At 44.0% G+C, this 22,282-nt stretch overlaps 1 protein-coding gene across 1 annotated transcript; it reads right to left on the bottom strand.

Annotated features, from left to right (window-relative positions):
- Positions 1–964: 964 nt before the first annotated feature.
- SRSF12 (serine and arginine rich splicing factor 12) lies at positions 965–20,877 on the bottom strand (the record flags this gene model as incomplete). Its single annotated transcript, XM_084797512.1, has 5 exons — positions 965–3,922; positions 8,342–8,483; positions 8,615–8,718; positions 10,543–10,647; positions 20,636–20,877. 5 exons carry the CDS (start codon positions 20,875–20,877, stop codon positions 3,553–3,555), a joined length of 963 nt encoding a protein of 320 aa, XP_084653638.1. The 3' UTR covers positions 965–3,552.
- Positions 20,878–22,282: the final 1,405 nt, after the last annotated feature.

The raw sequence follows: 22,282 nt of genomic DNA, 5'->3' as shown, positions 1-22,282 counted from the left end.
AGAAGTTGCCTTGGCCATGATGTTTTGTCACCATGCAGTAGTAACCCTAAGACAATGACCAACAGTAAAAGAGAGTGGTACCACCCCTGGCTTGGGGCTTTAGACTCTCTCTCTCTCTCTATATATATATATATTTATATAGGAGAAAACTGGATGAACACAAGCATTCACTCATTTCTTTCTACCTCCCGACTTTGGGTGCCACATAACAAGGAGCTTCAAGCTTCTGCCACCACGATTTCCCAACCACGACAGACTGTATCTGGTTAACAGCACTGAATGTTCTTCTTGGGAACTCAGATTCGATTCCCAGCGCCCACATGGTGACTCACAACCATATATAACTCAAGTTGCAGGGATCTGACACCCATACATGTAATAAAATTTTTTTTAATTAAAAATGATTTAGCCACTTAATCATTCTACTCAATGATTACATTCCATCAAACTGAACAGTACCCTCCTCACCGTTATATATTGATGAACCTTCTTGCCTTTACCTTGGGTTTAAAAGTCATCTTATAGCAAAGACAAACTAAGTTTACTTCTGTTTATAATTAAACCTGTTTGTCAAGGATTGGGCTCTGCCCTGTCAGTAACCTTAGCTACAAATGGTTCTATACTGCCTATTCCAGGAAATGGCAACTGCCTTTGCTTCAAAAGGTAATTATGACCACCTGTTGTTATTACTACCTTGTTATAACCACTTTGCAACTATGTCTTTGTCTCAGCAGGTTGTTATAACTAACTTGATATGCTTATGTTCTGCTCCTATAACCCCACCTATTTGCCTGTCAAATCCCACATTTGGCCTCTGTTCCCAATCTATAATGATCTTGTCTTCCTCATATTCAGTGATGTTCTCTTGAACCACAGTTTTAGGGGGGAAAGCCCATGTATATGAATAAAGCTTGTTTTAATTAATTAATTAATTGCTTTAATTAATTTGGCCATGATGATTAGGATCAGTGTTCTTTCTCCTCACATCTTTGGGATTAACAGTATTACAATGGAAAACCAAGACAAACATATCTGAAAATTTTAAATATGTTCAGGAACGTATGAACTCCTTTTTTTTTTTTAACTTGTTATGGAATGCTGTTATCTGGGCATGACATGGCCACTGCCATGTTGAAATCAGAGCAGGCATGGTTACTCCATAGGACCCTCATAAGATTGGGCCACTAACATTCCCTGGAGAGAGGGGAGGAGGCCTCACGAGACGGCACATAGGACATAGAAACGGTTAGTTGCTGGGGGAGGCTTTGCTGCCTGTTCTGCCCGTGCTTCGGTAAGTAAACCTAATTCAGCTCTCCATTCTCCAAGCTGGCCTGAGGTGTGGCTAGCACCTCTCTGTGGGGAATAGAAGTTTGTTCAAGTTTCCCAGGAAAAGTCCTTGAGATGGCAATGCCCTGAGAAAATGACCTGTAAGTGTAAAGACACTATAAACACAAAGTCAATTCCTTGTTTCCCTTAACCCCTGCTCCCACAGCACTGGGATTTAAGAACTCAAGGCCTTACATATGTTAGTCATTACTGAAGACGACTGCATATACATATGCACACGTCAGGATAGCATTTCAAAGTCTCCGTTAAGTTTCAACAGTCTCCAGTACTTTTATAATTGCTTTATTACAGAGGAACACCAGAGTGAAATTTTGAAATAATAAATAAATTTTGCTATGGTTGGTTAGAGAAAATATATTCAGAGAGTATAATATACATTAACTTGTGGTATTTCTCCAATTATCACCAATGTACAAATTATTTTGTAAAGTTGTTTCTCACATAAAGAATTTAAAATGCAAAGAAATAGGGAACATTATATTTGAAAGTAATAGAAGCAATATGGCTCCAAATACTGACAATGTAAGACAGGCTTCTTAGGTATTTCAAGCATAAATATCAGCTGTGAGGACTGACAGTGTGTTTCAGTAAGGTGATTCAACAAAGTAAGTCTGTAAACACGTCTCTTTGATAATCATATGCAAACCATTTTATCACGAATCTACCAAAACCCTCTGAAATGTAAACCTTGAACACATTTTAAAAGAAATTCTAAGTTATAGCAACTACAAAAGCAACAGTTGTCAACAAAGTTATTTGGTTTAAAAAAAAAAATGTAGAGTAGTGTGATGTAAAAGTCCAATACCTTAAAGCTGTTTTATGAAGATCTTTTTCCTTCTCTTTCTTTTTTGGGGTGGGGTGAAGGGTGGGGATAGGTCTCAGTGTTTCCCAGGCTGCTCTCTAATTCCAGCCTCGGCCTCCTGAGGGCTGGGATGACAAGCGTGTGCTACATTTCCGGCTCAAAGATGTAGTTTTGACCTTAAATGTTTTGCATACATTTGCAGGGGGTGAGCACATGTGTACATGCACACACATGCCATAGCACAAGTGGGGAAGTCAGAGAGAGTTTGCAGGAGAAGTCAGTTTTGAGAAGGTTCTAGGGGTTGGACTCAAGTTGTCCAGCCAAGCACTCAGGTTGCCAGGTTCGGATGGTGACTGGATTTACCCACAAAGCCATCTCATTAGCTAGTATTTCTTAGTATAATGCACTGTTTGATTTTCAACGGCTTTTATATAATTAGGATATTGAACTAGAGCTCTAAAAAGAACAAATGCAGATGAAAATAGCTATATAGAAATAATGGTATAAATATGAGTTTATACAAAATGTACCATACTTCAAATATGTAAGGCTTATTATGAGTATTTGTGGATTCTGAGTGTTGCACGCCATAATTTTTAAAGTAGTTTCAAGCCATTCAAAGTCTAGTACTTCTAAAATGGTTTTAGTTTTAAAAAAAAAAAGCATTTATTTATTTTCTTTTAGACAGGGTATCATGTAGCCCCGTCCGTGCTGGTTTGCCCTTCCTACCTCACCTCCCAAACTCTGGGATTACAGGCATGTGCTGCCATACCTGGCTTTGTTTAAGCAAACATGGATAACATTTCATGTCAATTGGTCTATGGTGTTGTATTAAAAAAAACAATGAAATGTTCTTTGAGTTATCATTTAAACATCTTTTAGCTATCTTTTAAACTGTTATGGAATCTCCATATAAATTTTATCTTTTAAGATTTCAGAGTGCTGTAATTTGAACTAGTGCCTACCAGGAATTGGCCCAAACTTAAACAGAAGTCACAAGAAAGACACAGATGTCAAAAAGTTTTAAGACTGGCCTATTCAGTTACATATAGTCACAATGACTTTTTATGTGAAAAGTGCTTTAGAATAAAAAATATTTTTGTAAAGGTTATTATTGACAACATCTAAGTAGAATTTTTGCCCTGGTTCCATTTTACCTATTTCTTTTGGAAAGGACCCCCTTGCTACAAGGTGAACCAGACACAGGCTATGCAACGGTGACACTGCACACATAGTGATTCATGGATGAGCCCTTAGATTGAGATCAAATATCAAAGCTAGGGCGATTTTCTGGCTTCCACGGTATCTAACACCAGTTCTCGTTTCTATAAGCCTTGAAGAATGTTAGCCAGTGAGGTCTAGTAACTTCTAGCAGGCTCTGTGGCTCTTCTCCAAGCCGCTGTTCACCAGCTGTTTTTATGATGATAACTCCGGGATCTGGAATGTGACCGGAAATGAGAATGTTTTGTTGGCTGTGTCTTAGATCCGGAACTGGTGTACCCTCTGGGGGACTTGCATGGAGATCTTGCTATGGAGTCACAGTGTCGTCCGTGTGGTCGCGATTTTGCTCCTGAGCCAGTCTGCTTTTGAGGTGAGCGCGACTGTGATTTTTCCATCGACTTGGGCCTTTTTGGTAAAGACTTGGATCTCGATCGTCCTCTGGATCCAGAATTCCTCCTTGGCGTTCTTGACTGCCTTGCTGAGGTAGACTGCCTTGGTAGTGACTTGGAACGCGATTTAGACTGACTATAAGAAGATCGCCTGTGTCGAGACCTGGAAGCATCAAAGCATACACCTTATACAAGACAGCAGGTGAAGAGGCAGCACTTCCTGGTGCGCTCTGTGTTACACTGAACATGTGCTGTGGTTTGAATGTGAAATATACCCCCACGGGGGATGTCAAGATGGCTCAGAGGTTAAAAGTGATTGCTGCTCTTCCAGAGGATCTGGGCTCCATTCCTCGCGCCCACATAGTCAGTCATAGATGCCGTTCCCGCCCCCACACCTGCGCCCCTCCCCCTGCCCCGTAACTGCAGTTCCATGTATTACATATGTGCGAGTCACAGATATACATGCAAGTAAAAAGCCCATACTGATAAAATGGAAAAAACTCCTCCCTAGACTCAAGTACTGGGCCTGGTTGGCAGCCGGTGGACTTAGAGGATGGGACTAGATCCTGAGGGCTCTGGCCTAAGGCCCTGATGGACCCGTAGTGTGAGGCATTATCAGGAGGAGGTGAGGTCTTCTGGGAGGAAGTGGGTCACCGGGCGCCTATGAAAGCTGTATCTTTCTTTCATCAAGCAGTGGGGGTACACACCTTTAATCCCAGCACTCAGGAGGCAGAGGCAAGAGATCCCTGAGTTCAAGGCCAGCCTGGTCTACAGAGCAAGTTCCAGAACAGCCAAGATACACTAAGAGAAACTCAGGAGAGAGAGAGAGAGACAGAGAAAGAGGGAGAGAGAGACACAGACACACAGACACACAGACAGACACACAGACACACAGACACAGACACAGACACAGAGACACAGAGAGAAAAAGAGAGAGACACAGAGACACAGAGAGAGACAGAGAGCGAGCTTTCTTCTTTTTACTTGTTTTTATTTCTTTTCTCCTGTTCTTTCCTCTCAGCTTACTGTTTGCCATGAAGTGAGCAACCTGCACCATAAACTCCCTGGGCAAGGCAGCGTGCCTCCCCTGAGGCCCGCAGTGGTGTCCAGTCTCTCCTGGACTGGAACCTCTGAAACTGAGCAAGGCAAACTTTCCCTCCCTAAGTTCTTGGGGGTGTTTATCATAATGACAGGAAGTGTGCTTAGCACATTATGTTTTAATAGACTAATGACAAGACACGTTTTAAAAAATTGGGGGGGGGGGGCGGCTGGCAGCACCAGGGCTGGAACCCAGGGTTGTATGCTTGCTAGGTGAATGCTTTACCACCAAACTAGACCTCCAGCCCTAAGAGAAGTAATTCTAACTTTCATGCTTTTGGTTTAAACCTAAGTAACAAGTCTACAATATCTGTTTTACTATAATATACGTTCAAAACATTTTTTGCTTTCCACCTTAGTTCCGCCAAAGTCCTGTGTATTTAGACTAGGCTAAGCATATTTTCACACACCCAGCCTGCCCCATTTGTCTTTTTGAGACAGGGTCTAACCTGTGCTTATCCTGTTCTCCTAATCAACCTCCCAAGCGCTGCAGTTACAGGCATGCACCCAGCACCCAGCTGGGTTAAACAACTGCTCACAGGTATTTAGTTTCCAGAGGAAACTAAACTTACAAATATACAAGAACTGAACTTAAAATGTAAAAGGCATAATGCAAGGGACAGAGACTGGAGTTCTGGCTTCTAAAAGGTTAAATAAAAGTGCCTGGTAACAGCCTAGGTGTTCTTTATTTTCTGTTTTCTTTTTTTTGTGGCACTAGGGATCGAAACAAGGGATCTGCATACACTGGGCAAGTGCTTGGCAACTCATCTTGGTCAGCGGCTCTTCTTTGTAAATTTTATTTTGCAGCGGGGTTTCACTAAGTTGCCAAGGCGGTCCTTGGACGCTTGATCCTCCTGCCTTGTCATCCTGAATAGCTGAAATTACAGGCATGCACTACCACATTGATCTTATAAAGCAATGTGTGCATGTGCACGTGTGTGTGTGTATGTGTGTATGTGTGTGTGCATGTGAGTGTGTGCATACGTGCATGTGTAGGTGTATGCCTGTGTGTGTGCCTGTATATGTGTGTGTGTGTTTGAGTGTGTGTGTGTGTGCATGTAGACACTGAGTCTTATTCTGTTGCTTCCCACTTTATTTTTCGAGACAGGGCTTCTCGCTGAATTCAGGTCTCACTAATTGGCTCGACTGGCCGGCCAGCAAGCTCCAGGGATGTGCCTGTCTGCAGGGTTATAAACACATGCCAGCAGGCCCAGCTTTTGCTGGGGACCCAAGCTCAGATTCTCATGTGTGCACAGCAGGCACTTTACCAACTTACCTACCTACCTAACTCTATAATGCAATTGTCCTGTCCCCTCTCTCTCTCTCTCTCTCTCTCTCTCTCTCTCTCTCTCTCTCTCTCTCTCTCCCCCTCTCTCTCCCCTCCCCCCCCAACTCCCTCTCTCCTTTTCACTTTTTTTTTTCAGCCTGGGACATATGTGGCCCTGGCTAGTTCTGAACTCTATATGTAGCTGAAGGTGGCTGCAATTTCCTGAGCCTCCTCCTTCCACATTTCAATTACCATCACATCCAGCTATTTGGGTCATTTTTTTTTTAAAGATTTATTTATTTATTATGTACATAATGTTCTGCCTGCATGTGAGCTAACAGGCCAGAAGAGGGCACCAGAACTCATTATAGATGGCTGTGAGCCACCATGTGGTTGCTGGGAATTGAACACAGGACCTCTGGTTGAATGGCCAGTGCTCTTAACCTCTGAGCCACCTCTCCAGTCCCCTGGGTCATTCTTTAAGCTCAGAATTCACTTTAAAATTCCACACGTCTATGGAAAAGTTAAAGCACTAAACTATAAACATTTAAGAGGATTTAAGTTATGACAATCCAGTTTCAATGACTCATTAGTACCACCATTTAATTTCCACTGTGATTTAGTATTTTTCTAACAAAATAGATACTAACTCCTATGTAGAAAAATAGGTAACTTGCAAATGTCTTTCCTTAACAAAATTACAATTTTTGTCTCCTTCCTATAATACAAGTGTAGCTGGAATTGATTCTTAATAAAAATACATTATCAATTTACAAGAAGAAATTGCATAATAAAAGGCAGAGACAGGCAGAGCTCTGAGTTCAAGGCCAGCTAAGGCCACACAGAGAATCCCTGTCTTAAAAACAAAATAACCAGCAAACAAGAGTAAATTGATCTAACTTTAGCCCACCTCCTTCCTTTCATAAGTAACTGTGTTACATCTTTTGAGTTTGCTCCTCTTCAGGAGACAAGATTCGGAATTATTGGGTTCAATTAGGAACATTTCACTTATCTAAAATTCCTAACCTTGATTTTTGAGTATATACTATTTCATGTATTTATTTTGGGGATAGGGTCTTACTGTGCAGTGCCAGCTGACCTGGAACTTTAGATCCTGCTCATTCCAGTGAGTTGGGGGGGCTACGGGGTCATGTGACACCTGCCACATCCTGCTTCTGCCCTCCAAATGCTGGGCTTACCTGTGTGTGTCCATATGGGCAGCTTTATAGTTTCCACCTGTGTAAAAAGCCCAAAACTAAGCCACAGTCCCCCGATTCTTAAAGCAATCGCTTAAAAGAGCTGGAATGTATCCAGGAAGTCCAAGTTGAGTAACAATATATGGGCTGGGTGTGGCATTGCGATGCCAGAGCTTGAGCGGTGGAGGCAGAAGTGGCATCTCAAATTTGAGCCCGACCTGGGCGACACAGTGTGCTCAAGGCCATCCCGGATTATACAGCACCTTATAAACAGGACGGGGCAGCAGTGGTACACATCTGTAAACCCAGCATGGGGGCTGGGGGGTGCGGTAGGGGCGAAGAAGAGGGGATTCCAGTTCACTGGCCAGCCAGTCTAACCTACAGGATGAGCTTCAGGTTGAGTGAACACCCCCCCACCCCCGTTACCAAAAACTAAGGTAGTGAGTGATGAAAAAAGATACCTGACAGTCCTAGGGGAGGGGAGTAAGGGGAAAATGGGAGGGAGGGAGGAATGGGAGGATACAAGGGATGGGATAACAATTGAGATGTAATATGAATAAAATAACAAAATACACTTTAAAAAAAAGAAAAGAAAAAAAAGAAAGATACCTGATACAAACCTCTAACCATATGCTTGCATGCACATCCACATGCATTCATGTGTACACGCATACACAAACATAGACTTATAACATATATAATACAATAACAAGACCCTGTCTGAAGACAAAAGGTTTAAACAGGAGGGGGTGCTGGGGAATAGCCCCAGTGCCTGTGTGGGGATGCAGTGGGGTACCTGTTAGCATGGGCCAGGTCCTGAGCTCAACCCCAGTGTCCATGAAAACAAACAAAAGCAATGGATGATAGAGAAGAGCAAGTCTTTCTACAAAAGGTAGTTTATCCATGTTAAACAACATCAAGTAGCCTGTCCCCCGGCCCCTCCCTCCAGTAATTTCTCTATAGTGTTTTCTAGAAACAGTAGTAGAAAATGAAGTTGTCCAGCGTTGCTCTCAGTACTTACTCTTTCAGGCTATCCGATCGCCTCCTGTCTCTCTCCCAGGAGGAACTTCGGCTTCGAGATCTCCTCTGGCTGGGGCTTCTGGATCGCCTGTGGTCACTCGGAGAGCACAGGTGGCGTTCTTTTGACTTCATTTGGCCTGGTGCTAGAACATGAAGAAGAAGGCTTCTAACAGTTTACTACCTGAGAGCCACAGTAGCTGCCACTCAGCCGGTACCATTGCTGCTGACGCTCACCGAGCTAAGCGAACACGAGCTAATGGTCATTTACACTTACTTTTGCGGTCACCTTGTGCAAATTGTATTTCAATTTGCCGGCCACATACCCACTTCCTATTGAGGTTGTAGAGTGCATCTTCAGCATCTCGAACATCTTCAAACATGGCCAGCTGTTAAGGACACTTTGGACATCAGATAATAAGTAAAAATGTTTCTAAGGTATTATTTACATGTGAGATTAACAAAGAAAACCAAGTCCTGGCTCTGATATGAATAAGCAGAAAACTTTTTATATTTTATGAAAACAAATGACCTCTTGGGATTTAGAACTGTGAATACAAAAATAGGACAGCAGATGCAACATAGCTGTATAATTTGGAACGTGAGAAAATCCCAAGTTAGCTGGCATTATATAAGATACACTGTTTAGGGGCTTACTCCCCCTTTTCAGAAAAAGTGTCCATCAGGGTTTTCACTGAAAATATCAGCCTGCAGCTTTTATTCTACAAGTAAAAGTACTCTATCGTTAAAAGTCTAGTTATGACATTTAGGAGTAATGACTCACTGTAAACAAAACTCCAACAATAAGAGAAAGCTAAAACAAAGGACTACTTTGGTCCTTTGAGGATGGCACCCACCTTTGGATGGACCTACCACTTTAAGCAACCCCTTATGTGTTACTACTTGGGGCGTAAGCACAAAATAAGAGGAAAACTGTTAGGTCTCAAAGAAAACCTGGGACAAATGGTTAACTGAGGTAGGTGCCTATTAACATATCCAAGTGGACGCTGGCCACCAGGCTGTCAGCACAGAGTCATCCTGGCTGGTGTACCCCACACCCTCTTCTAATCAGTCCCTTCTTCCAGCTTCTCTTCCCTGTATAACCCAGCTGTTCTGGCTACATGCTCTCTGGGTGCTCTTGGCCATTGTCATCCATACCCCCACCCCCAGCCACCACGGCTCTGTTCAGTCTGGATTCTTCCAGATGTCTCTGGCTGTTTTCTCTCTCAGAGCTACACTAAACCTTCTCCTCAACCATACCTAGGAGCAGTCATGCCCTTGTTTTTCAGTCAAAAATAATCTGAAAACACCTGGAATCACACCTATGATTTGAGTTGCACCTGTGATTTGAGATGCACCTGCAATTTGAGATGCACCTGTGATTTGATATGTACTGATGATTTGAGATGCACCTGTGATTTGAGATGTACTGATGATTTGAGATGCACCTGTGATTTGAGATGTACTGATGATTTGAAATGCACCTATGATTTGAGATGCACCTGTGACTTGAGATGCACCTGTGACTTGAGATGCACCTGTGACTTGAGATGCACCTGTGACTTGAGATGCACCTGTGACTTGAGATGCACCTGTGACTTGAGATGCACTGATGATTTGTGAGCCATCATGCTGGGCCTTCTTTACTAGTTTTCTTAGAAACAGCAAATGCACAAACAAGGAAGCTGGGAAACTGCATACAGGAGGAGACTGGCAATGACCTCAGTGACATTGGGTCGTGAACCTAGAGCATTACTCTTTAGGACTTGCAAAGTGAACTTTATAAGAGATATGGAACCAATAAAATCGGACTTGGGTTTGTCTGGGAACTCTGAATAAATGTAGGAAAGCTTGTCTCAAAGACGACTTTGTCTTCTGCTTGATCAAGGCTTCATTGCTCTGGGTCTTCCACCGGTGTCCACCCTCTCTTTACTCCTTGCTGCTTGAACTGAGGTGCCTTCTGTCATGCCTGCTGGGCTTATGATGGAGTTTAGCTAACCAGTTGATTCAAACTGGGGGTGGAAGGGGATGGGAGGCCACTTACCGGCTACTCTGGGCTGTTTTACATTTTCTGAGATAAAGAAACAAACACATTTAATTAGACGATGTTGACTTTATTACATACAGACCTAGTACATATTAGTACATATATGTATACACACATGTATGCAGTATATTTGCATGCGTACATGAAATAAAGGATATTGAACATAGGCGAATCCTCTGGGTCGGCGAGTATAGAAGTCAAGTGGGATGTAAACATCTACTATGGGGCCATATCGACCAAACTCACGACGCAAGTCCTCAGGCCTGGAGGGTATAGAAATAAGGCACATAAATACAAAAAGCTAGAATAAATGCTTTGCCTATAGAAATCCAACTGAAGCGTTTGAAACAAAGTGTATTGTTGGGCCAGTGAGAGGGCTCAGTTCAATGGGCAAATGCATATTCGGCTAAGCTTAAAGGCCTGAGTTCAAAACCTGAACCCCACATGAAAGAGTCAGTTCTTTTTACAAACAATTCAGGTGGTGGTCAACTTAGTCACGTTCAAAACACCTGACCCAGCACATGCACCCTTAGAAACTATTTCCATCACAAGGCTTGATGGTTCCATCTAAGAACACCTCCCTATAACTTCACGCTAATTAGCATGTTGTTTTCAGAAAGCAAGAATTAAAATCTAAAGAAGCCTCAGAATTATTTCCTGGACTTTTACAAAACATGAGTGTTTCCCCCATATACCCCCAAAACAAAGTAACTACTTTATTCTTATATTTGATAGTATTTTGAGCCTACCATTATAGGCGCAGGGCTTTACTTAAGAGAGAGATATCAGAGAGAGGGGAAAGGGAGAGGGGGGGGAGGGGGAGAGGGGAAGGAGGGAGGGAGGAGAGAGAGAGAGGGGGGGGGAGGGAGAGAGAGAGAGAGAGAGAGAGAGCAGCCAGCGGTATCTGGAAGAGTCCAGAACAGAGAGAGAAAGAAGTAAAGTGAATGTGACTATGGCTGCCTGTGAGATGGCGGGAGAATAGCAGCGGATAGAGAACCGGAAACTAGCGAGAACAGCGGGAGCAGAGCGTACAGAGCGTACAGCAAGAGCCGCAGGGTTATAAGGAGAGTGGGCAGCTGAGGGGAAGGCAGCCTTTGGGCTGGAGGGAATTTGGGGGTGGGAGGAATGCAATCATTTCTGGATATTTAGACTGCATTTGGAGTTTGGAGAATTAGAGTTCCCTTCTCACCTGACAATGGCCTCATTTGTCTTGGCGGAGCTTCAATTTAGCTGACAGCGCTACGTGTTTAGCAGGGCTAACTGACAATTATATTCACAAAGCGCTGCTCATCTGAAGACGATTTAATTCTCACAACTCTGCAGTTGTTTGCAGACAGATGAGTCTGTCTGTAAGGTCACTGAGCTAGCAGGTGGCGGAGACGGGATCACACACTAGTCTGTTACTAATCTCAGTAGCACACAGCTTCAGGGCGCTGGCAGGGACTCCGCCTCAAGCGTCTGCTTCAAAGCATGGCTCAGAAGAAAGAGGGCTGATTCGGAACAACGCGGCGAGACACGACTCGGAGGTCTGCAGACTGCACAGCCCTGGCTCCAGCAAAGGGAAGGAAGTCGTCAATAACTAAAGTGAGACGTCAGAGCTCAATGAAACAACAGAGAGACCCGAGAGCTTCCTGGTGCACAGCTGCGGCGTGAGATGTGATTGCTGTGGTATCAGAAAGCCTGCCGGATGCTCAAGTGATGTTAACCAGTTTCTCTAAAGACCAGATAAATGTTGGGGTTTGAATTTAACTGTACATTTTAATTTAATATTATTGTATGTTTGTGTGTGTATGACGTGGGTCCTTGGGTCTGGGCATGAACCTGCCAAAGCATGCATGTGGAGGCCAGGAGACAACTTCTGAGAGTTACTTCTCCTCTTTAACTGTAGGATCTGAGGAGCAAGCTCAGTCAGTCAGGATTGAACAAGGGTTGCCTTTTCCCGATGAGCCCAACTGATGTTTTACAAGTTCTGGAAGACCATGGATGCCAGCCCAGCCTGTTGCACTCAACAAAACTATGAGTTGCAATTAAAGGAGAAAGAAAAATATTTTATGATAATAACAGACTTCAGGAATTTAGATCCACTAAACCAGCTCTTCAGAGAATAATAGAAGGAACGCCTTGGTTTGAAAGGAAGGTTAAACACACCTAAGAAGGCGCAAGGTCCAAGAAGCCCAAGAAAACAAAACCATGTAATGAAACAAGAATTAGTAAACACTGTTCAATAATAACTTCTAATCCATCAACAGAGCATTCCAACCCTAAAGTCATAGGTACCAAACACAGGGCAACCAGTTTCATAAGTCAGCTCTAAAATCACATACCAACCCTCACACAGCCATAGTGGGTGACCTCAGTACCCAACTGTCACCAATAGATAGGCCACCCAGACAAAAGCTAAGTGGAGACGCTCTAGAGTTAAATGGTGTCACTAAGCAAATAGATCTAACGTATCTACAGCACAAAGACTATGCATTCTTTTCAGCAGCTCATGGAACTTTCTCCAGGTCTGACCCCATACTAAGAAATGAAGCAAGTCTCAACAAACATAGGGAAAGTAAAGTAACATCCTGCATCCCGTCTGATCACAAGAGGATAAAGCTGTGTTTTATCAATAATAACAGAAGCGGCAGAAAGTATACAAACTCGTGGAAACTAAACAATGCAGTGCTTAATGAAAATTGGGTCAAGGAAATTAAAACCTTCCTAGAATTATGTGAAAACAAAACCACAACATCTGTGGGATACAATGACAGTAGTCTTGAGAGGAAAATTTATAACCCTTACATGTCTACATTAAAAAAAAAGATAGGGAGCTCTCATTTTAACGATAAACTTGGAAGCTTTAGGAAAATAAAAACAAGCAACACTCAAAGTCAAAGCATTTCCACTAAAATCAGGACTGAGATAAGCATGTGTACTCCCGCCACTCCTGTTTGAAGCAGTGATTGATTGACGCCTTAACCAAAGATAAATGAAAAGTGCAAAAAGGATACACATGTGAAAGAAAGGAGTCAAAATGTCCTTATTTGCAAACAATATGATTTTATACATAAGAGACTTATCAACAGGAAACTTCTATAACTGATAAGTACATCCAGCCAAGTAGCAGGATACAAAATTAATGCACAAACATCTGTAGCCTTCTTATATACAAACAACAAACACACTGACAGAGAAAAAGGGGGAACAGTACTATTCACAGTAGCCTCCAAAATATCACAGGAGGGCTGGAAAGGCCAAAAGCACTTGTTCTTGCAGAGGACCTGGGTTCCATTCCCAGGGTCTACATGGCAGCCCACAATTGTCCATAACTCCAGCTCCAGGGAATCTGATGCCCCCTTTTGACCTCCTTGGGGACCAGGCATGCACATAATACATAGACAGGCACATAGGCCAAACACTCATACATATAAAATAAATCTTTTTTTAAATCTTGGGATAAATCTAACTAAGGAAGTGAAGGACTTATATAATAATAACTAAGAAATCACAGAAAGAAATTGAAGAAGATACCAGAAGAAAAGACCTTCCATACTTATGGACTGGTAAATTAATACTGTAAAATGGCCATCCTATCAAAAGACATTTCCAGATTCACACAATCCCTGGCACAATTCCTTACAGAAATTGAAAGGAAAAAAAAAATCAAACTTTATATGGAAACATGTAAAAACTACAACAATGTTTTTAAATTATAAAAGTGTTATTTTATGTGTCTGTGTACGATGTGCATTCCTAGTGACAGCAGAGGCCAGAAGAGGTTATCAGATCCCCTAGAAATGCAGTTACAGATGTTTGTGAATGGCCAGGGGGATGCTGGGAATGGAGCCTGGGTCTTCTGGACGAGCAACCCTACACTTACGCGCTGAGCCATCTCTCCAAATCCCTAAGACAACCTTTAACAATAAAGGAACGCCTGAAGGTTATCACCATTCCTGATTTTACCCGTTATTACAGAATTATAGTAATAAGAATAGCTGGTACCGGCATCAAAGCACAGGCACCGATCAATGGAGCCGAGCCGAGGACCCAGATGTTAAGTCCACCTGCCGACAAACAGCTGGGTTTTGACAAAGAGGCCAAAAGTATATACTAGAGGAAAGACGGCATCTTCAATTGGTCCCGGCCAAAGTGGATTTGCCGCATGTGGAAGAATGAATTTTGATCCGCATCTCTCACCCTACACAAAACTCAACTCAAAGATCAAGGATCTCTATACGAGACCTGATATCCTGAATCCCTTTAGAGGAGTGTCACAGACATGAGGACAAGACATGCTTGACAAAGTGCCAGAGACCTCCCACTGTCCAACATGACCTCTAGACACCCAGAGCAGCTGTTAAGGCCTTGCTTGACATAGTTCCAAAGATCTCCAGCTGATCACCACTGCCCCTAAATATTATGTATGGCCCAGGTGTAATGTTGTCTTAAAATTAATTTTGAAATCAGTTTTTTTCTAAAACTGTCTTTCTCTCTGTTTCTCATGTTGACTATGAGCCCTAATGAAAATCATACAGAGAAAACTTTTTTTCTCACAGAGAATGTTGAAAGAGAGCATCTGGCCAAAGGCTTGAGACAATGAGAGAGTTTTTGACTCTGACTGTGTGCAGTCAGACAGAAACTGCTTGAAAGAAAGTTAGGACCTTGAGCCGGGCGTGGTGGCGCACGCCTTTAATCCCAGCACTCGGGAGGCAGAGGCAGGCGGATTGCTGTGAGTTCGAGGCCAGCCTGGTCTACAAAGTGAGTCCAGGACAGCCAAGGCTACACAGAAAAACCCTGTCTCGAAAAACCAAAAAAAAAAAAAAAAAAAAAAAAAAAGAAAGTTAGGACCTTGACATAACAGTACCTGGCTAGATGCTGTTACCTGTAGAAACGTTTCCTTAGAATCTGCTTTGAGAGCAATAGAAGGTGGGCTTGGAATGCCATGCTTTACAGATATTTTACAATCGAGGACCCCTTGGCAGTTAGCCTAGGCTTGGAGATCAGCTTTGCATCTTTAGATATGTGTGTTTTGCTGGGAATACCTGTAGAGGTTATGTAATTAGTAAGGGGCTATGGGGGAGGATAGGGACTTTAAGGAAGGGGAAATAGGATATCATTTTATAAAGGGATAATGGGAATGGAATAGGAAGGATTAAATGGGAAAAAGAGAGGAGCAGGGTACAGTAGGGAATATGGAAAGTGACAATTACCACTAAGGCCTTCTGAAAATGCTATATGGAAACCTACTACAGTAGACATTTCCTAAAATATATATACATATATTATATATAAATACATGGAATGAATATATATATATATATACATGGATTTACCCTATAATGGGGGAGGGGGATGTGCCAACCAGACACTGTACACTACCAAATAAAGCCCTCAGCACCAATAGGCTACCCTTTTTTGAGTTACTGGCCAATGACATCTCACAGTCCACCCACCCCACACACAAAGCTTTACAGGTCACTGCCAATGCTATCAGTTATCCTCTAGAGCCAACTACCTGCAAGGTATGACCATAGGTCCAACAGTGGCAAAAATGTTATGGGTGTACCCAACTATGTTTTTATAAGTTAGATATAAGGTCTCGAAGCCCTTTAATGAGAATAGCCCCAGAGGCTTATATATTCGAATGTTTGGTTCCCAGTTGGCAGAACTGTTTAAGAAGGACTAGGAGGTGTGGCCTTGCTGGAGGAGGCGTGTCTGCCCCTGGGGATGGGTTATGAGATTTCAAAAGCCCACACCAGGCCCAGCCTCACCATCTCTGCCTGCTGCTTGCGCATCAGGGTGTGAGCTCTCAGCTACTGCTTCAGCATCCTGCCAGCCTGCCTGCTGCCACATTCCCCACCATGGCAATCACGGGCTAACCTCTGAAACTGTAAGCAAGCGCCAGTTAGATGCTTTCTTTTAGGAGATGCGTTGGTCATGGTGTCTCTTCACAGCAATAGAACAGTAACCAAAACAGGCCTGCTCCGTGACATGGACCCCTGGGCTTGCTGACCAGATAGTCTAGCTGAATTAGTGAGCTCTGGGTTCAGTGAGAGACCCTGTCTCCAGAAAAAGAAAAGAAAAGAAAAGAAAAGAAAAACAGAGCAGTAGAGGAAGATAGCCAATGTGCCCCATACACACAAACTTTTAAAAACATGTGAAAAAAGAAAATTAGCCAAGTACATTTCTTTACAATCTCATTTTATTTTTCTTCTCTTCCTCTTCTTTCTTTCTTTCTTTTTTTCTTTCTTTTTTTTCCTTAATTTTTTTTTTGAGACAAGATATTTAAAGGTATGGGATCATGTACCTATAAGAACCATCAGGGATATGTAATAAGACTCTGCCTTACCCTCATACTCCACAACACAAAAACAAAACAAAACAAAGGACAAGGCCTCATGTAGCCAAAGCTGGCACTGAGCTCCAGACCCTGCTGTTTCCCAAGTGCTGGGATGCACCACTACTCTCTTTCTGGTGTCATTATATAGTCAGATATTTATATATTTAAAATGCAGTCTCCACAGTTTAAAGCATATTGTGGATAGAATCATTTTCTTCATAGGTATTCTGATGTTTCAAAGCTAACAAAAGTGTCAGGGTAACATACTGTTAGTTAACTCAGACAAGCATTGTACAAATAGCTGTTGGTGCAGGTTATCTGTGACGGCTCTGCCACAACACCACTCACCAGCTATGCAATTTTTTAGGTTACTTGACCCCATAAGCCTCAACTTTCATATCTATAAATGGGGTTAATAAAGAATATAGTCTCCAAACTGGGCAAAGTGGCAGAGGGCTGTCTACCCTCTACTCAGGAAAGACAGAAGGGTCAGGGGGTCAATGTCATCCTTGTCTACGTAGAGTGTCCCAGGCAGGCCCGTGCTCCATGAGTCCTTTTCTGAAAATAAGCAAGCAAACAAATCCACACCATATAGTACCAGGAGGCAGCAGCACATGGATTGCTGTGAGTTTAAGTACAGCCTAGAATTTCATTATAAAATTCTATCTCTAAAAACTGAAACAAAATTTAAATGTGCATACACATAGCGTACTGGTTAGTTTTAGCTCAACTTGACCCAAGCTAGTCATCAGAGAGGAGGGAGCCTCAACTGAGAAAATACTTCCATAAGATGGACCTATAGGGCATTTTCTTAATTAGTGATTGATGTAGGAGGGCCCAGTCTATTGTGAGTGGTGCCATGTTTGGGCTTGGCAGTCCTGGCTTCTATAAGAAAGCAGGCTTAGCAAGCCATGTGAAGCAAGCCAGTAAACAGCACCTTCCATGGCTTCTGCATCGGCTTCGGCATCAGCTCCTGCCTCCAGGTTCCTGCCCTGCTTGAGTTCCTGTCCTGACAGCCTATGGTGTTGTACTGCGGTGTGGAAGCACAAGCTACATAAACTCCTCCGCAAGCTGCTTTGATCATGGTGGGTTTGTTTGTTTGTTTGTTTGTTTGTTTTTCCCCAAGACAGGGTTTCTATGTGTAGCCTTGGCTATCCTGGATTCACTTTGTAGACCAGGCTGGCTGCCTCTGCCTCCTTGAGTGCTGGGATTACAGTTGTCAGCCACCACACCTGGCGGTCATGGTGTTTTATCACAGCACTGAACCCTTACTAAGACATGGAGGATGGTGAAAACTAAATATAATATATCTGAAGTTTTAAAACAAATTACATTTATTTTCTGCAGCTGTGTATGCATGTGGACATATGCGTCACATGTTCGTGTGAAGGTCAGAGGGCAACGTTAAGGAGTCAGCTCTCCTGCCTCGTATGCTCTGGGGATTGAACCGGGGTTATCAGGCTTGGCCACAGTGTTTTGACCTGCTGAGCCAGCTCCCTGGCTTATTCAAAGTTTTTCACAAATCCCCTGTCACCTTGTGAATAGTTAACAATTTCTAGAAACCATTATTCTCTTAATACAAGATCACCTTGTATTTCTGTGTTTTGATTACGTCCCCAGCAGCAGCCTAAAGTCTGCTGAAGGAAGAGAGCACAGGATTAGTAACTCCCAGCTATCAGTCTCAGCACTCGGGGCAGGATTACCTGCGTCCAAGCTTAGCAGTCACTAGAAGACACGTTCTTGTTTGTCTTGTTTTAAGACGCTGGGAACGGAAGCCAAGGCCTCACTCATGCAAGGCAAGAAGTCTACCACTGAGCTACACGCTCAGCCCAGGTGTGCTTTACTTAGCATGCGCAATGTTTGAGCATTAGAAAAATGTATCGCTATATGAAATAGCCAACAGTTTATAGCTTCTAAATCTAAAAAAATGAGAATTCCCATTAGTCAACTTAATACATCTTTATTTAGTTATGGGGTGTGTGTGTGTGTGTGTGTGTGTGTGTGTGTGTGTGTGTGTGTGTGTGTGTATGTGTGGGGGGTGGTGTGGTGTGTTGTGTGTGTGGTGTGTGTGTGTGTGTGTGTGTGGGTGGGTGGGTGTGTATGTGTGTGTGTGTGGGTGGTGTGTTGTGTGTGTGGTGTGTGTGTGTGTGTGTGTGTGTGTGTGTCTTATGTGAAGTCAGAGGACAACTTGAAGGAGTTATTCTCAGCTTCTTCCACGTAGGTCTCAGGGATAGAACTCAGACCCTCAGGCTTGGAGGCAGGCGTCTTTACTCATGGGGCCATCATGCTGCACATTACACAATGTATACATGATACAGTGTAACAATGCTAACATTTTAAAATCCGCTCAAGATTCACAAAAGCCCAGGTTTCTGACGTCTCTTGGGAGATGAGGTAAATTGGGGTGGTGGCGGCACATGCTGGTAGTCACAGCTATGTGAGGGAGGGGGAGGCACAAAGAGGAAAAGCCAGAGTCCTGGTTGGGCTACAGAAGAAGTTGAATTGATGCCCCAGTAACTATACAAGGGCTTGGGTTTGAGTCTCTAAAACTGAAGAAAACAAAGCGGCAACATGGCTTCCCCACTAGATGGCACACGCCCATTTGTTGCACTTCAGACCACTCTATTAGGCCTTATAAGCTGGCCCCTTCCCTCACCTCTGCTACTCTGCCCAGCTCTTATGGCCACTAGAATTGGGAATCTCAGAGGTTTCTTGTGTGTTTATAGTTCAGAATGTCTAAGTGTGAGAATTCTTTTTAGCCTACTCAAATATTAATTTTGCTTCTCTATGTAATAATTTATTGATAAACAGGCTAAAAGAGGAGCCATAAAACACAGGCATTAATTTTAAAATTAAATCGCAGTCTATAGTTGTGACATATATATATATATATTTATTTATAGTGATTAAATTTAATGTACTTAATGCTCCTAAAAGTAAATTATCGCCTGAGTGGTACCTATAAGCCCAGTATCAAGGGAAGGAGGTGGAGGCAATAAGATCCGAAGTTCAAGGTCATTTTAGCCTATGCAGGGAATTTGAGGTCGGCCTTGATGAGATACAGGCCCTCTCTCAACAAAACAAAACATAAATGATTACTCCAAATAATTAACAAGTGAGGAGCTACATAGATTTGTACCTATTTAAGTCCAGTAACCCTTAAAATCCTCGAACTTTAACTTTTCCTTAAGTAGACAAGATTACAGAACTAGAAAGAAAAATTAAGTAATTCCAACGAAATTAAGGTGGCTACTAATGTCAGCCCTCCGATTCCCTCTGGCTCCTATGAAAGGAAAAGTGCTATATGCGAAAAGGGCATTTCTTTAGCTCTATGCCTGGCAGCCATCTAGACAGAATTTTCAAAGAGAGATGGAGGAAATAAAGACTTTCAGCATCGAAGCTGACTGTTCCCAGCACTCAAACCATATAAATCGAATTGACTAGTCGTTTGTTTATTGAATTTGGGCCAAAAGCACTGTCTGAACACTGCAGAGAAAACTGCAAGGCCTAAGGTGCGCATCCCGAGATGAGACAACCCCAGTTCCTCCGGAAGGTTAGTGGGCGGCGTCTGTAGAGCTCAGTGACACCAGGGCTGGGGCCAGCACTGCCACCACGGACAGCCGCCGCCACCCAGCAGGCACCTTGACACCCGGCCAGCATCCGGACATCACGACCTCAATACCTGGCCAGCACCCCCAAAACCCCAGACACCTCGACACCCCGCAACGGCATCCCAACACCTGGCCAGCACTCCAACACCCGGCCAGCACCGCAATACAAGACTAGTACCCCGACATCCGGATGACACCCTACAGCCTGCATCCCCGGCCGGCATCCGACAGCCGGACAGCCCCCCACCGCCCAACCCGCACCCTGTCACTCTGCAACCCCAGTCCGTTCTCCCACGGGGTCCCGTCTCTGCTCACCGGGTGGCGTCTGCGACGTTCCTGACGAACAGGGAGGTGTTGGGGGGCCTGGTGTAGCGAGACATGCCGCTCGCGGCCCCACTCTCAGCCGCCGGCCGCGCCCCCTCCCGGGCTGGTCGCGCAGCCGCAGATGCGGGCGGGGGGCGCGGGGCCTGCGCGGACGCGCGAGCAAGCACAGACCTGGCCATTGCCGGGGCGCTGGGGAATAGACCGGATCCCCTCGGTAGGGAGACGTACCTCATCCAAGCATCCCCAGAGAAAGATCTCAACACAAGGCTTCGAACGGGCCATGTGCAGGGTCGGGGCCCCAATTGAAAGCATGCAAACCTACAGCTTTTCCCTGACTGGAGAACAAATGTACACCCGAGTGGGAAAGAGTGACTGCTGTACTGCGGCTTTAGTAGAGGCCTCAGGGCAATCAACAGGGTAAGCATCCAAGAAACCTAGACAGAAGAATAGGCTGGGGTCTTTTGTTTGTTTTCTGGTTTGCTTGGGGTCTAGAATTCCTTTTGTAGTGTGGCTCCACACCAGGCTCTAGCTGGGCTTAATAACAGGAAAATTCAGAGTACTGTGTATTGGTTAGTGGGATTGCTGTAATCGCGCAACACATTTAGTGGTTTAATGAAATTTATCTTAATAAAGTGTGGGGCTGTAGCTCAGCTGCTAGAACGGTTGCCTGGCTTGCAGGAGGCACACCACAGGGATGGTGGTGGCGCCTGTAAAAAACCAGTGTTAGGAGGTGGCGGCTGGGTAGATCAGAGACCATCCTCTACTGTGAAAGAAGACTGAAGCCAGCCTTACCTAAGTGAGACCTGTCATTATCGGTATTCCATAGATCTAGTCTTTTAATTTCCAGCTCTGTTTTGAAGCAGCTAAATACTTCTTTCAGTACCACAGCTTTCTATTTCAGGGCTTGAGGCAGGAACATTTTCAAGCGTAGACAACGAAGTAATTTTACACCGGGGTGGGGGGGGGGGCGGCGCGCGGGGAGGGGGGCGGTCTCAGGGCTGGAGTCAAGAGCTCTTGCTACTTTTGCAGTGGTCCAGCTTCCGTTCCCAGTGGCTTACGGAGTCCTTAACTCCGGTTCCATGTCTACACACCTGTGACCGCAGGGCTGTGAGGTAGGACAGGTGAATCCCAGAAGCTCACCAGCCAGTAAGCCCTACAGAAACGCAGAGGTCCAGATCTTGAGGTTAATAAGGAACTCCATCTTGGGAGAAGATACCCGTGCAGCCTCCTCCGGCCTCTGCACAAGCATACATCACACACAAGCGTGACCATCTCCTCTATTAAAAATAAAAACATTTTAAGTTAAAAGGATAAAACGCCTAGAGGGACAGCGTGGCCAGGGAGACCTGCCCTGTGGAGGACGCAAGTCTGTTGACTTCCCCAGCATCCTCACCTGCAAGCCTCTGAATAAAATGATTTGACTTGATATTTGTTGGTCTATTTCATGCTCTTAATTTTCTCTCCCAAACAGGACTTCTATCTTTCCTCACTTAGACACTATAATTATATCAACCCCCTCCCCCCTTTCCTGCGCCCTCTTGGAGACAGGGTCTCATTCCGTAGCATTGGCTGGTTTGGTGCTCACAGTTGTAGCTTCACATAGGCTTGAACTTGCAGCAGTCCTCCTGTATCAGCCTC

The sequence above is a fragment of the Acomys minous genome (genome assembly GCF_964271855.1).
Source record: "Acomys minous genome assembly, chromosome: 1".
Taxonomy (NCBI): domain Eukaryota; kingdom Metazoa; phylum Chordata; class Mammalia; order Rodentia; family Muridae; genus Acomys; species Acomys minous.
The sequence above is the reverse complement of the archived record's forward strand: the minus strand, read 5'-3'. Positions and strand labels throughout refer to the sequence as shown.